Below are 17,086 nucleotides of genomic sequence, written 5' to 3' on the forward strand. Positions count from 1 at the left end.
TCCCAGCTAATGGCCCCCTTCACTGACCTCACAAAAGGCTCTATTAGGGAGAAGTCAAAGCCCGCTGAAGCCTCTAGTTCTGAAGGAGAATCATGCTCTCTGGAAGTACTTGGGGGAGCCAGCGAAGCACCCCGTGGAAATAACTCCATGTCGGGAGCGACACGTGGGGCAGAAGACTGTGTGAGCTCTCTGTGTTCTTGCCCTTTCTCTCTGGTGGCTTCTTCAAAGCACCGGCGGCATGCCAACATATCTGGAAGGGGTATGGCCCCGCATACCCAGCAGGTATTTTCATAAGGATGGGAGTGACGTGCTGGTGAATGGCGCCTCCGGTCAGGGGATCTTCCTCGGTGGGAATGGCTGCGCCTTGAACAAGACCTGGAGCGACTCCTTCTGCGACTCCCTTTCCCTGAGCGACTTCCTCCACCCGAATGGCTCCTCCTATGGCCAGAGCGGCTTCCTCTATGCGAGGAATCTCTGCGAGATGATCTTGTGGACCTGATGGGGCTAACCATTTAGGTAGCGCTAGTGCGTCCTGCTCTCTTTTTCGATCTTCTCTACTTACCAAACTCCTCCCCTCTTACCTATTATGCTGGTGGTGATCTGCTGGAGCAGTGGTCTCCATGGATAGGGAAACAGAGGAAGCCTGAAGACACAGGTAACACAAAAAGGGTAAGGAAGATAAAGCCATAACAGAAACAAGAGGGGAATAGAGAGAAGAAAAATACAGGGAAGATACTTACCAAACAGAGAGGCAACACTGGGGTAGAAAAAAACAGAAATGCAGCAGTCATGAAATTCAGCTGAGCACAAAAAAAAAGGCAAAAAAGGCAAAAAAAGGCATCTGCGTTAAAAAAGGCATCTTCCCCTTTTAAAATTGGTGCCGGGGTCATGTCCCGCCTGCACATGCTCAGTAGTGCCATGCGGCCACCGGCGCCATCTTGGAAAAGGGAAAAGACATAGATAGACATACACAGGCTGCCCAAAGTGCACAGTGAGCATGTGCAAAGCGGCAGAGTGACCAGGAAGAGTGGTGATGTTGCTGTGGGACTACAGAGCTAAGGAAAAGGAAGTAAAATATGGCAGAAAGGCAACACTGGGGTAAAGGCACCAGACAACCTAAGGTGACAAGAGATACTGAAGGCAGAGAGTCTGCTGTCAGGTTGCAGACAGAGTGACACCAGGGAGGAAGAGGAAACCGGAGACCACCGCAGGTACTAAGCCTGTTTAAGGCTTAAAGACCAATCTTTTTATTATATGCCTTCAGCCTGTTTAAGGCTTACTTTCAACGGCTATAGAGGCAATGCTCTGTTTGCAGAGAAAAAGTATTCATACCCCTGAGATCACCAGAGTGGGGTTCCTTCCATTTAGCTTCCTTTAGAGGCTGTACCGGTAAGGACTTCCACCCAGGAGAGGCTAGAACCTGGCTGGGGCGAAGCGGTAAGAGGGTGATGATCCGTGCGGTCCCAACAGGTGAGGAAAAATAAGAGAATACCGGGGCGGGGGGCGTATCTTCATCTTATAGCTATGTGGTCCTATCAGGTTGTGGGGGCGGAGTCACAACCCAGAGTGTATGCTGCCATGATGCGACAGGAAAGTAGTTTTGCACTCCAATCTTACCGCCGGACTCGCATTTCGGCGGACAATCCGGCCGTGTGTGTGCCAGTCCACCGTACTTTTGAAATGAACAGACTTTTCCCGCCCGGAGAAAAGTCTGCTCATTTTGAGCGCGTCTCCAGGTAGCCGGGGCCAGCGAAGGAGGCGTCGCTGGCCCCGCCACCTGGTATGGACTTAAAGGGGAACCCCAATGCCGAAAAAAATCGGCGTGGCGGTCCCCCTCAGACCCTTGTCCGAGCACGCTACCCGGCTGGCCGTACCAGGCCCCCCCACCCCAAAGCACCTTGTCCCCATGTTGATGAGGACAAGGGCCTCATCCCGACAACCCTGGCCGTTGGTTGTCAGGGTCTGTGCGCGGGGGGCTTATTGGAATCCGGGAGCACCCTTTAATAAGGGGGCCCCCAGATACCGGCCCCCCACCCTATGTGAATGAGTATGGGATACAATGTACCCCTACCCATTCACCTGTGGAAAAAAAGTAAAAAAAAAAACCACAACACACAAGGGTTCCGTCTTCGGGGGTCTTCTCGCCGGACTCCTCTGCTATCTTCTGCTAGCTCTTTTGCTAGCAGAGGAGCCTGGCTTTCTTCTTCGCCGCTGCCTTTTTCTTCCGACTTTGGGGGTCTTGTCCCCCCTCTTCGGTTCTTCTTGCCGGGCCACCGCGCCTTCTTCTAGCTCTTTTACAGGCGGTGGCCCGGTCTTCTGACGCCGCTGTCGCCGTCTTCTGTTCTTCTCTTCAGATGTTGCCTCGTCGCTCTCTCTGCTCACAATGACAGGGAACAAGGCGCGCGGCGACTTATATAGGGACATCACCGGATGATGTCCCCGCCCAGTATGATGTCACAGTCCCAGAGGATGCTGGGAATGTGATTGGACAAGGTGCTTTGGGGTGGGGGGCGCGCGGCCCCCCCCTTCCCCAAGGCACCCCCTCCATGTTGAGGGCCCGCGGCCTGGTACGGCTCAGGAGGGGGGGCGCTCGCTCGTTGGGGTTCCCCTTTAAGTCCATACCAGGTGGCGGGGCCAGCGACGCCTCCTTCGCTGGCCCCGGCTACCTGGAGACGCGCTCAAAATGAGCGGACTTTCCTCCGTGTGTGTGGGCGAGTCCGTTCATTTCAAAAGTACGGCGGATAGTCCGGCGGACTTAGTAGGCCGTATTAGTCCGCTGAAAAAGTGCCGTGTGTGGGCAAGTAGCTCGTTCGGAAAGTCCGGCGGACAGTCCGGCAGGAAGTCCGCCAGACTAAGTCCGCCGGATAGTCTGCAACGTGTGTACGCGGCATAAGGAAGGCTTTAAGGGCATCCCATGTTACACTAGTTGGAGCGGTACCTGTATTAAACTCTATAAACTCTTTTAGCTTTGGTGAAACCTCTTCTGCATCCTTCATTAATTGAAACCAAAACTGGCTTATTTTCCACCCCCTTGTGATCTTTTCCCACCCAAGCTTAATGACGCCATCAAGAGTGAGTGATCCGAGACCCCTCTAGGCATATATTCTATGTTCTTTACACTTTGTCCATCTTAAATGGAGGCGGTATATAAACATTTGCCAAAACATAACAGCTATACTCCAAAACACAATGCAAAAAGATATAGCAACCCAGTTCATCAATACTGACCTGTCTGCAGGAGAAACTCACCCCTGTTCCTATCATCACACTCACCCCTCTAGAGTAGGAGGTATGAGTTGAATGATACTGATTTTGGCATTTCCTATTCATTAATTGAGATATAGTTAATTTTGTTAAATGTGTCTCTTATCCCACCCAACCCTCCACCTGTCTAGGTGCTCCCTAAGGAGATTTAATGTGACCATCTCACACATTGCTCTTTCACCCCCCTCTCCCTCTACGTTTCCTGTTTCATTCCACCCCATCCCAAAAAAAACAAAAAAAAAAAAAAGAACATCAACAGAAAAAAAAACCTTTATCCTTACACCCCTCACTGTAAATTAATTCCTCATTCATGCTTCCCCAGACAATCTCCCTATGTTTCTAAATAATAAACCCTCTTCCCACTTTCTCCCTTTTCCTTCCCTCCACCTCTCATCCTAAGTTACCTCTCTCTCCCCTTGATTCATCTGCAAGGCCCCCTTATTAGCTTCTAGCCATGATGTTACTCCAACAGAGGATCAACAGACTTCAACGTCGGTGCTTCCCTGTGCGCCTGCGTGGTAGACCAGCGCAGAGGCGCACACAGGTGCACGATACGGCGGGTTTGCACATCAACTGATCACTCTGGCAGGCCTATAAAAGGCAACCATTTGCTCTGTGTCTTTGCTGGTTTGTCTCCTCAGCTCACCTGTGTTCCTCTGCTTCCTGTTCAAGTTTGCCACTTCCTGTTGTGACCCGGATTGCTTGAAGACTACTCTGATTCTCTCCTGACCTGATCCCTGGCTTGTTTAACGGACTTCCTGCTCTTAGCCTTGCTGGCTCCCGGACTGATTACATGTGTTTGACCCTCGGCCTGCCTCTGCAATACCCTCTGTCTCCGCATTTAGCCTTGCTAGCTCCCGGACTGATTACATGTGTTTGACCCTCAGCCTGCCTCTGGATTATCCTCTACATTCAGCCTTGCTGGCTCCTGGACTGATTACTTGTGTTTGACCCTTGGCCTGTTCCTGCACAAGCCCTGTTGCAGACGTTCACACAAGTCAGGTGTTAGAACCCCTGCCGGGCGTTCTCTTCAAGGACATCCCAAGGCCATCTGCACGGGCATCTCTTCCCTCAGAAGACTTCCTGCATACCAGTCACCTGCTGGCAACCCGTGCCCCTTCGTGCCCTGTACCCGCTGTTCCACCCTCAGGGGTACTGTGCACCCAGTTGCAAGGGAAGCCACTCTCAGCACTTCGGCCCCTGGTGAGTACCTGACACAACCGGAGAGTCAAAAATCTGAGTCCCACCCAGTTCCGACACAAGCAGCCGTGCTGAGTATAAAAGTGCATATGTAACTTTATATGTCCATAATATACGTTTTCATTTCCAAAAATTCGTCTCTGCGTCTCTGCAAATCAGTTGAATAGTCTGGATAGAGTGAGATCTTCATACCATCATAAAAAAATGTCCCCCATCTCTCTTACTTTGCGCATGAATATCACTTTATCATTGTAATTAAAAAATTTAAACAACAATGGCCTAGGACAGCCCCCAGGAGGCGGGGCTCTAAAAGGGACTCGATGGGCCCGTTTTATTGAAAAAAATGGTGAGAAGATTTATTTTCCAAAGAGTTATATGAACCAAGCTTCCAAAAATTTTATAGGATTAGGGCCTTCACTTTTCTCAGGCAGCCTCGTCATCCTGATATTGTCCCTTTGGAGCCTATTTTCTATTTCATCCATTTTGGAAGCTTGGTTAACTAGTTGCTTTCTCTTAATTTTAGCCTCATGATGTAATTGATGTAAATCATCTTCCAACTGGCTTATCCTTGTCTCCAATGCTGTTGTTCTTTCTACTACCATTTGCATTTCCTGTCTGACCATTAATAATTCCTCCTTCATCCCTTTTAATTGATCACATAGTTCTCCCAGTGAAAATGTACATGCATTTACAGCTTGAAAGACATCTTTCAGTGTTGGACCCTCTTTAGTGGGAGGGCTAATATTAGGAACTGGCTCTGAGTCAAATTGAGTTACCCCTTGACTTTTGTTACTTGCATTCTTCTGTCTTAATGCAGCTGCGGCGGTTGTGGATAGATGACCTTGACTTTTTCTGTCCACTAAAACCCCCTGCTGTGCTTTTACTTGTACCTGCTGTACCGGCAGCCCTCCGTTTGTTGTAGTCCGGCCTGGGGTGTAGACATAACACTCTAATTTTGCTGGAGCTGCTGACGCCATCTGGGTATTCTTTTCTTTTGAGGAGCGGAGGTGTTGTGTCCCCACATTCTCCTGTTGCACCTGTTCTTCTCCTCTCCACCTTGACATATCTACACAGGGTTCTTATAAAGATTATAGCACAACAAGCTTGGTAATACAAAAAAAAAAAAGGCAAAATAAGACAGGAGGGTGTTGCTTGTTTAATATATATATATATTTTTTTCTTCTTTCCCTGATATTTTTTACCAAGGTCCGGGAGAGGGGGAAGGGAGGAAAAAAGAAAAACACTGAACATTACGTACTGATTTTTCTCCAAAAAAAGCAGGATTAAAAAATTCTGAGTGCTGGGATTATTGGTAATAACAATCCAATGCTGGTATTTCTTATATTCTTCAGGGCGAGGGTGCTAAAAAAAAAGTATGCAGCTGTATGCAGTTATATAGCAATTATAGCAAAAGTTGATATTAATCTTTATAAGTCACCAGCTACAGAAAATAAGATGCCGAGTAGCTCAGGTACCAGCTTCCCTATTTATTTCAGTTCTGACTATGCTCAGAGTTTCTGCAGTATACAGTTTAGTGCAATACAAACTACACCGATATCCCCATAGCCAAACAGCAGCAAAGAAAAAGGAGAGGAGTGCTGACCTGTTTTTTATTTCACTCCGAGCGAGCTACCCTCCGTGCTCAGCTGCCGCTCCTATACTCCCAGCTCAGTCTGCCTCCACTGCCTCAGTCCGTCCACTTCACTGCCAACAAGCATACTTCCAAGGCTCTCCCCTTCCAGCCTAGTCCCTCCCGGCTACGTCCGGGCCCCCGGGACCCAGCGCTAGGCAATCAGCACACTCAACTCCTCTAGGTATCCCGCAGTGAGTGTTCAGCCCTCGTTCCGTCTTAGGTAATCCTCGGCAGTTCCCGGGAAACTTCGACAACTCTCAGCAGTTCTCGGCCGGTCTCTGCATCTCTACGTCCTCAGAACTCTCTGCCTTCTCAATCAAGAGGCCAGCACTTCCATCACAGAAAGCATGGAGACAGTCTGCTCACATCTTCTCACTGTCACACGCTCACATGCCGCTCCAACTCGCATCTGGCCACTCCTGCAGAGTCCGCTTCTGATTATGTCTGTGGCTTTAGTATTACAAGTCAGTTATCTGGGTATGTGTATTTAGTAATGAAAGTTCTTTTTATCTATAGACCTGAAAGTACATTTATATTTAATATAGTAACCAATATATGGGATATTTTGTGCTTTCTTTCCAGCAACTGGGGAGGGCTGGTTTTGGGCCATTGCTTTTGCGCTGGCTCTCTCCTGCCTGTTCATGGAAATCTGGACTTTTATGGGGTGTAGGTGCCCCTTGTGAAGCTCTTGGGCTGACGAGGATTGTGTTTTTTTTCTGAGGGATTAGTGTCCATATGTGGCATTGGCTTTGCCTCCCTGTTTCCCCTCCCCCCTCGCTTTTTCATCTTCCCTTGCTACGACTCCCTGATCTCTGTGGAGCTGTAGCTAATCGATCAAACATTAGATACGGTGTATTTTTTGGAGAAGCCCTGCTTTCATACATACAGGGCTAGTAATTGAACACGTTTGTATAATATGATTGTTATCAAAATGATTAATAAGGCTTTGCACACTGAACAGTAATTTGATATTATAGTGAAAGTACTTGCTGCATGTACGTTTCTTTTTTTTTCCCTTCTTTTTATTTGTCTCCCCCCCCCCCGTTTTGAACTATAGACATAATTGTTGTTGCGACCAAGCAAACTAACCCTTGAAGAAGAGGTTCACATATAAACACCTCAAAACGTCAGGATCTACCTATTGTATACCACACTATGTTTCAATAGTATAGGCTTTGTCCTTCATTTTTGTCCATGTATCCATTGTAAATACTCTATGTTGGTTTATGTCATAGTCACCGATTTTATATTTTTCTAAATAAATATCAATTTTAATATAAACTATTTTCTTTCTACTTCTACGCGATTATTTATTTGCAGTAGCCCAATTTAAATTCCCATTAGAGGATATACACTCTTTTTGAGTAAAAGTAATCTTTTCAATTAATATTGATTAGTGATCACATCAAAGGGTGCTTGAGTTACCATCCAATCACTTTCATGAGAAAGATAAGATTGTGCACTTTAGACCAATTGAGGATTCAATGATAGTGAATAAGAACAAGAGACAGAGACAGAGGCAGGTAAGGAACATAGGAGGGAGCCACAGAGCAAGACCATCCACTCTTCAATCCCAGAGATTGGTAAGATTTGATATGCTCGTTAGCTAGTAATCTCTGGTTCTATTAGCATTTGTCCTTTGTAGTGCAGGGGCTTTATCATTTCATAGTATCTGACCCAGGGGCAGATCCAGGGGGGGGGGGGGCAACGGGTCAATTGCCCCCTCCGAGAATACCGCCAGCTGATGACAGCGCGGCCGGTTCCGCGGGTGCCAGCGCGGCCGGTTCCGCGGGTGCCAGCGCGGCCGGTTCCGCGGGTGATTCGCTGAGTGGACGGGTGAGGGGGGGGGGGGCAGCTGGGCGGCTTAGGAGGGCTGCTGGCCAATCAGGAAGCCAGCAGGCAGGGGAGCAGGGAGATGACATCATCTCTCACTGCCCTGCATCCCTCCAGTTCCACCCTCACTGTGCGGGAAGCTGTGTGCAGCAGAGAGATTACATCAACTCTCTGCTGCCTATCTTCACTCTGGACTCAACAAAAGAACACCTTAGCAGAAAAGTGACACAGTAGGTGACAATCCGCAATGTGTGGCAGACTACGTGGCAAGTGGCAATCCGCAATGTGTGGAAGGCGACTGGGCAAGTGACAATCCGCTATGTGTGGCAGACTACGTGGCAAGTGGCAATCCGCAATGTGTGGCAGGTGACGTGGCAAGTGGAAAACCGCAATGTGTGGAAGGCGAGGTGGCGAGTGACAATCCACAATGTGTGGAAGGCGAGGTGGCAAGTGGCAATCCCCAATGTGTGGCAGACTACGTGGCAAGTGGCAATCCGCAATGTGAGGCAGACTACGTGGCAATCCGCAATGTGTGGAAGGCGACTGGGAAAGTGATAATCCGCTATGTGTGGCAGACTACGTGGCAAGTGGCAATCCGCAATGTGTGGCAGGTGACGTGGCAAATGACAATCCGCAATGTGTGGAAGGCGAGGTGGCAAGTGGCAATCCGCAATGTGTGGCAGGCTACGAGGCAAGTGACAATCAGCAATGTGTGGCAGGTGATGTGGCAAGTGACAATCCGCAATGTGTGGCAGGTGACGTGTCAAGTGGCAATCCGCAATGTGTGGCAGGCGACGTGGCAATCCGCATCTGGTGGCAGGCGACGTGGCAATCCGCAATGTGTGGCAGGCGACGTGGCAAGTGACAATCCGCAATGTGTGGCAGGTGACGTGGCAAGTGACAATCCGCATTTGGTGACAAGTGACAATCCACATTTGGTGGCAGGCGACATGGCAAATGACACCCTCAGGGCTCCCACTGATTCTGCATTATGGTTGAACCATTTAATTTTATATTACAATGTATTAATAGAAATAATGCGCTTCAATCATCCTGAGACCATAACAACCATGGTGCGGTAATGATTGAAGCGCCAATACCAGCCATTTCCCATATAAATTGCCCCCAAAAAAACATATTTTATAGCAGTGCCCCTCCCGAGACTGGACTCTGGATCCGCCCCTGATCTGACCATGCTGCTAATATTTGTATGCGATCTATACCACTCCGGATTGTTTTTGTCATTTTTGTGCAATATTTTCTTGCTAGTAGCTAGGCTGTTCATGTTTAACTATTTGTACAATACACAGTTTGTGATGTGCTTTTCATTGCTGACCTTGCCCTACTGAACCTTGAAAAGTGGGTGTTGATTTATAATACAGATATTATGCATATCCTTATGAATTCTTGCTTAAATATCTTAAACCCCCCCCCCCCCCATAGGGCATTAGGGCATCATGCTGGAGGAACATTCATCTAAAAAAAAAAAAATGTGGACAAGAACCAATTAACCGCTTGCCGACCAGCCGCCGTCATTTTACGGCTTCAGGTCGGCATGATCCCGTGAATTATCGTAGCTATACGTCGGTTTGTGGGATCAGGATGACCGCTGAACACGAGCGATCGTGAGCACGAGGGATAGAACACAGAAGTGTGTGTGTGTGTGTAAACACACAAATCCCTGTTCTGAGAGGAGTGACAGATCGTGTTTTCCTATTAGCTAGGAATTACGATCCGTCACTTCCTCTAGTCAGTCCCCTCCCCCCATCAGTTAGAATCACCTCCCAGGGAACACAGTTAACCCCTGGATCACCCCCCAGTGTTAACCCCTTCACTGCCAGTGACATTTTTACAGTAATCAATGTATTTTTTTTTTTAGCATTGATCGCTGTATAAATGCCAATGGTCCCAAAAATGTGTCAAAATTGTCCGATGTGTCCGCCATAATGTTGCTGTCATGTTAAAAAAAAATGCTATAAATCTATTCCCTGTTCTGTAAACGCTATACTTTTTGCGCAAATCAATCAATATATGCTTATTGTATTTTTTTTTTTTTTTACCAAAAATATGTAGAAGAATACATATTGGCCTAAACTGAGAAAAAAAAATTGCTTGCAAAAAAAAAAAAAAAAGGGGGGGGGGGGGGGGTATTTATTATTGCAAAAATGACAAAATATTGTGTTTTTTTTTTCCCCCAAAATTGGCGTTTTTTTTTTTTTTATAGCAGAAAAAATAAAAACCGCAGAGGTGATCAAATACCACCAAATGAAAGCTCCATTTGTGGGGAGAAAAGGACGTCAATTTTTTTTGGGTGCAGCATCGCACGAGCATGTTGCAATTGTCAGTTAAAGCAATGCAGTGCCGAATCGCAAAAAATGGCCAGGTCATTCAGCAGCCAAATCTTCCCTGGCTGAAGTGGTTTTTAAACAAGGTGTGGTATAGAAATATAACAAACATTATTTGCCAGCTTTCAATGCTCTAACAGGCTCTGGGTACCAGTGTTTGCCCAATCCAAATGTTGAGCAGGATAGCTGTGACGTGTAAGCCAACATGGGTACCACTATCACTTCACCTTACTTTAGTAGTTTTAACGAATGAGCCTTAAAATGTATGCGTTTTTATAATTTTGAACTTGTACACTATACTTTTACTGTGCCATAATCAAACAGATATATATGAAATAAGCATGCTTAAAATAAAACAAAAATAAGCTTTATTGCGCTTTATGGAGTTAATTATTAAATACAAGTAAGTAACTGGAAATGACAATTTAATCTCTCCACCTATGTCCACACTGTAAATTGCAGCATTTATAAAATGTAGTCATTGGCTCGTCAGCTGAACGGGTCTGAAGCTGCATGAAATAGGCACGTGGATGCTCACATTTTGGACAGGTTTCTGAAATTGTATAAAATGGAAAATAGATTAGCACAAAGAACAGTATCATGTAATCCTTTTCCAATACATCATGAAAAAAGACAGAAAACATTTTTTTGAAAATTGAAAAAGTGTGGACTGTGCAAAACTGAAGCTCTGACTGGGAAAGCTATAATATAAATGTCAAGAATGTGTAACTTCTCAACATAAAAAGGCAGGCATGAAAACCTAAACTCATTATAACTTCAATGAAATAAATATACATTTGCAAGAACACCTTTGAATGGATAATCAGTGATATTTGCATGTGCTTTGCAGGTTAGCTTTAAGTTAGACTTTCCCAGCAAAGGCTTACCAGAGTTTAATTTCTCTGCTAAAGTTACAAGAGCCATAGAAGGCACAAGACTTTGGACTTCCCGTGTGAGTCCATAGCAGAGAAGTGAAAATCTGGTAAGCCTTTGCTGCTGGGAAAGTCTAACATAAAGCTAACCTACAAAAGCACATGCAAATAGCACTGAGGGAGGGAGTCACAAGTTTACCCTATACCTGGAATGGGCAGGTTACAGGATGGACAGTTTGTATATTTTTGAAGATGTTTATGCCCATTTCACCACATGGAGGGATGAGGTTAGAGGTCAGAGTGGTTGAACTGTATTATTCAGCAATCTCACCAAAGCAAAAACACACACATGACCTTTATTGGCATCCCAGTCTTAGTCCGTAGGATTCAATTTGGAGTTGGCCCACCCTTTGCAGCTATAACAGCTTCACCTCTTCTGGGAAGGTTGTCCACAAGGTTTAGGAGTGCGTCTATGGGAATGTTTGACCATTATTCCAGCAGTGCATTGGTCAGGCACAAGAAGGTCTGGCTTACAGTCTCCACTCTAATTCATCCCAAAGGTGTTCTATCGGGGTGAGGTCAGGACTGCAGGCCAGTAAAGTTCCTCCATCCTAAATTCGCTCATCCATGTCTAAACCTTGTGGACACCCTTCCCTAAAGAGTTGAAGCTGTTATAGCTGCAAAGGGTGGGCCAACTTAATATTGAACTCTATGGACCAAAACTGGGATGCCATTAAAGTTCATGTGCGTGTAAAAGGCAGGTGTCCCAAAACTTATATATACAAACATTTGTGCTTATAAGTTTACACACCCAGGCAGAATTTATGATTTCTTGGCCATTTTTCAGAAAATATAAATGATAACACAAAAACATTTTTCACTCATGGTTAGTGCTTGGCTGAAGCCATTTCTTATCAAATCAACTTTGTTTACTCTTTTTAAATCATAATGGCAACAGGAACTACCCAAATGACCGTGACCAAAAGTGTGTACGAGCCTTAAGACCTAACAAAACAAACATAATTGTCCAGAACAACCATCATTAGGAATAGAAAAGTACTGAAGAAATGAGGTTAGGGTATGGTTTTTAATTATCTCTGACCTATAAGGAAGCAGGAGCAATCTCATGATCTGCACTGTCCTATATGAGGCCTTGTAATCAAGTAATTTATAAATGAAACCCATTTAAAGCGGAGGTCCACCCTAAAATGGACCTCCGCTCATCGGAATCCCCCCCCCTCCGGCACCACAATTGGCACCTTTCAGGGGGGAGGGGGGTGCAGTTACCTGGATAATCCAGGTAACTGCACCCACTTCCGGGATAGCTGTCTGCGGAAAGGGGCGTAGATTACGCCCCTTTCCGCAACTGCCCGCCCCTTTGCGCAAGTGCCCCGCTGCCTGCCTGGGAAACACACAGTTCCCAGAGGCAGCGGGGACCGTCCGGATTGCGCCGCGCGGCTCGCGCATGCGCAGTAGGGAACCGGGAAATGAAGCCGAAAGGCTCCATTTCCTGATTCCCATACCCAAGATGGCGGCGGCAGGACCCGACAGACGACCTAGCGATCGGCTTCGGGTGCCGACATCGCGGGCGCGCTGGACAGGTAAGTGTCACTATTTTAAAAGTCAGCAGCTGCAGTATTTGTAGCTGCTGGCTTTTAAAAAAAAAATAAAAAAAAATAAAAAAACGCGGAGTCCCGGTGGACTCCCGCTTTAAGCACAAACATAAAAGGAACCATTAATACCATACAATTATTACTAACCTGCAGTTGAATCCACATTTTCCCATGCTGCAGAGCCTCCCAAAACATCATCAACCTCCTTGAGTTTGGGATACTTTCTGCTAGTGACCTGAGATGAAATAAGCAAAGAAATTAAAAATATGTAGAATAAACCATGCATACGTTGCCGGTTCACACAGGGGCGGCTTCAAAGTCACCCGACTCTGAAGCCGTCCTGCACAGCGTGACCTCAGCACGGTTTGCAAACGACTTCTTGAATTGAAGTCAATGCAAGCCGCTCCGAAGTTGCCCCATAGTAGTGCAGGAACCTTTTTCTAAGTCGGAGGGACTTGAGTTGCTCCTATTAGAACAGTTCCATTGTACTGAATGGAGCACGACTTGTCAGACTAACAAGTCACCCGACAGGTCGCCCTGGGTGAACTGGCACTTACAGGCTTCGTTGGCTGGTTTTAAGTTCTACATACTAAAACCACAGTTTGTACTTAGAGAGCTCACACCTTACCTGTACTTAGAGAGCACATTAGTTACCTTTCTCTCCTATTTGTCTTCTCCCACAACAAACCATGCATTCAGCTGTATTTATTGGCTGAAGTTAAACTTCATTCTTGCTGTCAAAATTTGTAATCGTCAACATATATATGATTCTGTGAATGGATGGTGGAGAAGTCAAATGACAGGATTCTGCCACGTATTCACAGAACGTGATGCATCGTGGGAGTGTGGAAATAAAAGTTGTGGAGAGGGTTACTGGTGCATTTTTTTCTCTGTAGCAGAAGATGCTGTTAAAGGCTAAGTCCACCTTTAACCGATTCTGGACCGCTCTGCGCATATATACTGCGGCAGGTCAGCCCTCCTGCGCAAAATCATTTAACTGTACGCGATATTGTGTACTGGGTCTGGGGTGTGTGCGCTCACCGCTAGAGACCAGCTTCCGCTGTGATTGGACCCAGCGGGAGCCAATCAGTGGGTCCGGCGGACGCCATGTCCACCAGGGCCCGACGATCATTCTCAGGAGAAGCAGAATGCTGGCCTGCCTATGTAAACAAGGCAGACCGCCGTTCTGCCAAAGGGGGAAGATGAAGATTTTGCGTTTCTGCTAAGCAGAAACACGGATCTCTGTCTTCCCCACAGTTAGAAAGTACTCCCTAGAGACACCCCCTGTTGTTGACCCCTTTCCTGCCAGTGTCATTAGTACAGTGGCAGTGCATTTGTTTTAGCACTGATCACTGTATCAGTGTCACTGGTCCCCAAAAAGTGTCAGGTGTTCGATTTGTCACAGTCCTGCTGAAAAATCACTGATCGCCGCCATTACTAGTAAAATAAAAAAATAAATAAAAATTCCAAATATATAGCCCATAGTTTGTAGACGCTGTAACTATAAACCAATTTGTTTTCGCTTACTGGGATTTTTTTTACCAAAAAAAAAAGGTAGCAGAATACATACTGGCCTAAATTGATGAATACATTTAATTGTTTAAACTTTTTTAATTCATAGATAAATAAATAATATTAGCCTGTAAAGCATTGGACCTTCAATCAGTGGATCCCTGGTGAAATGTCAGGCTCAGGCTGACTCTTCCTCCTGATATATGTCTATACGGAGGTATGGACTTTCAGTTGGAGAGCTGAAGGAAGAGACAATGGACTACGAGTGTTCCAATTACTGCACTCGTGTTCTATTGAGAGCTACAAGTCCATTTATCGCTGTGGCACACAGCACTTGTATCTCATTCATTCACAAATCTCTGAACAAATAACGCAGCTGTCTGAGTGGAACCTGAATTCAAAAGTGACAGCGGATGCAGGGGGAAGAACACTTGCATGTTGTCACAGGTATGGAAAGTTGGGCAATGAGGTGGGGTTATCATTTGTACCATGTCACACCCTAAATATGGGTTTAAAATGTACCATGGTGCACAAGGTGAAATTAGACTTTGACCCTCACAGTGTCAAAAAATTGTCACTCAGGGCCTTATCTGGTGGCTGCAGAGGAGACACTGTGGGAATGATCTGCAGCAGAAATAGCTGTCTGCGGGTAATGGAATACACATAATTATTATGTAAAATGCTCAGCAAATAAATGAAACTTCGGCTTCAAGTTCTGTTTCATGCTAATCTGAAGCTGGTCATACACTATACAAATTGTACAATCGCCACACACACACACAATCTCCTTCAGACCTACCAAAACCAAACGTAATATGAGAACAAACCCAAACAATCCATTCAATTAATATGATGTTAGACAAGCCCCTTGCACTACATAGCTGTTGGTAGAGCTAAAAGGAGATTATACAATCAGATTGTGTAGTGTACAGCCGTGGCCAAAAGTTTTGAGCATAACACAAATATATACGCTTTCACAAGATCTGCTACTTCAGTTTTTATTATGGCAATTTGCATATACTCCAGAATGTTATGAAGAGTGATCTGATTACAATTACTTGCAAAATCCCTCTTTGCCATGAAAACAAACATAATCTCATTTAAAAAAAATCACTGCATTTGTAAAAAAGGCTTCAGGATGCCCAAGAAAGTCCATCAAGCGCCAGGGCCGTCTCCTACAGTTTATTCCCCTGCGGGACTGGGGCACCACCAGTACAGAACTTTCTCAGGAATGGCAGCAGGCAAGTGTGAGTACATCTGCATCCACAGTGAGGCAAAGACTTTTGGAGAAGGGCCTGGTGTCAAGAAGGGCAGCAAAAAATAAAAATAAACACTACTCTCCAGGGATAGACTGATCTTTTGCAGAAGGTACAGGGATCAGACTGCAGAGGACTGGGGCAAAGTCATTGTCTCTGATGAATCCCCCCTTACCGATTGTTTGGGGTATCCAGAAAAATACTTTTTTGGAGAAGAAAAGGTGAGCGCCACCATCAGTCCTGCGTCATGCCAACAGTAAAGCATCCCGAGACCATTCATGTGCGGGGTTGCTTCTCAGCCAAGGGAGTGGCCTCGCTCACAATTTTGCCTAAGAACACAGCCATTAAGAATGGCACAAAAACATCCCTCGAAAGCAACTTCTCCCAACCATCCAAAAACAGTTTGGCGATGAACATTGCCTTTTCCAGCATTATGAAGCACCTTGACAAAGGCCAAAGTGATAACTAAGTGGCTTGGAGAACAAAACATTCAAATTTTGGGTCCTTGGCCAGGAAATTCCCCAGACCTTAATCCCATTGAGAACTTGTGGCCAATCCTCAAGAAGCGGTGTACAAAAAAACCCCACAAATTCTGACAAACTCCAAGCATTGATTCTGCAAGGATGGGCTGCCAACAGTCAGGATGTGCCCAGAAGTTGTTTGACAGCATGCCAGGGAGCATTGCAGAGGTTTTGAAAGAGAAGGGACAACACTGCAAATATTGGCTCTTTGCATAAACTTAATGTAATTGTCAATAAAAGCCTTTGACACTTATGAAATGCTTGTAATTATACTTCAGAAATATACAAATAGTAACATCTGACAAAAAGATCCAAAAAGACTGAAGCAGCATACTTTGTGAAAATCTATATTTGTCTCATTCTTAAAACTTTGGGCCATGACTGTGTAATCACCGTAGCCTTACAATCAGATGGTATAGTCTATGGTCACCATAGCCATACAATCTGATTGTATAGTTACCTTAGCCTTACAATCAGATTGTATAATGTATGGTCACTTTAGCCTTAAAATCAGATTTTATAGTGTATGGTCACCTTAGCCATACCATTTAGATTGTATAGTGTATGGTCACCTTAGCCATACCATTAGACTGTATAGTAACCTTACAATCGGATTGTATAGTGTATAGTCACCTTATAATAAGATTATACCGTGACCTAACGTCTAATACCGCTGTGCAACTTCACCGCAGAACCAAGTGTTGTCACCTTTTTACAGGAAGTGAGAAAACAACAGATGTATAGGCAGGATGAACAGCTAATAAAGCAAGCAGCCGCAGAGATCATGGATATACTCATTTATATACACTAAAACATTACCTTGCGGTTTATGTTGTGCACATATGGACAGGTATTACAGGCGAATCGGTAACATTTCTGCCCCTCCTCCACGATCAGCACATTCCCACAAGTCGGACAGAACAACAACATGCTTAGGGAGCCAGGAGAAATCTCCTTCCGCCATCAACCAGCAAAAACCTGGTTCACTTCCGCCACTAGTTGCTAAAGTGACGTAACTTCCGACGGTGGACGTGTGC

General features: G+C 45.6%; 1 protein-coding gene across 1 annotated transcript; it reads right to left on the reverse strand.

Annotated features, from left to right (window-relative positions):
* Positions 1-10,626: 10,626 nt before the first annotated feature.
* POLR3K (RNA polymerase III subunit K) lies at positions 10,627-17,040 on the reverse strand. Its single transcript, XM_077448809.1, has 3 exons — positions 16,869-17,040; positions 12,908-12,995; positions 10,627-10,828 (listed from the first exon to the last, which is right to left on the reverse strand). The coding sequence occupies exons 1-3, from the start codon at positions 16,977-16,979 to the stop codon at positions 10,701-10,703; spliced, it is 327 nt and encodes a 108-aa protein (XP_077304935.1). The 5' UTR covers positions 16,980-17,040; the 3' UTR covers positions 10,627-10,700.
* Between the last annotated feature and the right edge of the window lie 46 nt (positions 17,041-17,086).

This window comes from Lithobates pipiens, unplaced genomic scaffold (assembly GCF_037356315.1).
Source record: "Lithobates pipiens isolate NorthernLeopardFrog02 unplaced genomic scaffold, aLitPip1_a1.2 Scaffold_22, whole genome shotgun sequence".
Classification (NCBI taxonomy): Eukaryota; Metazoa; Chordata; class Amphibia; order Anura; family Ranidae; genus Lithobates; species Lithobates pipiens.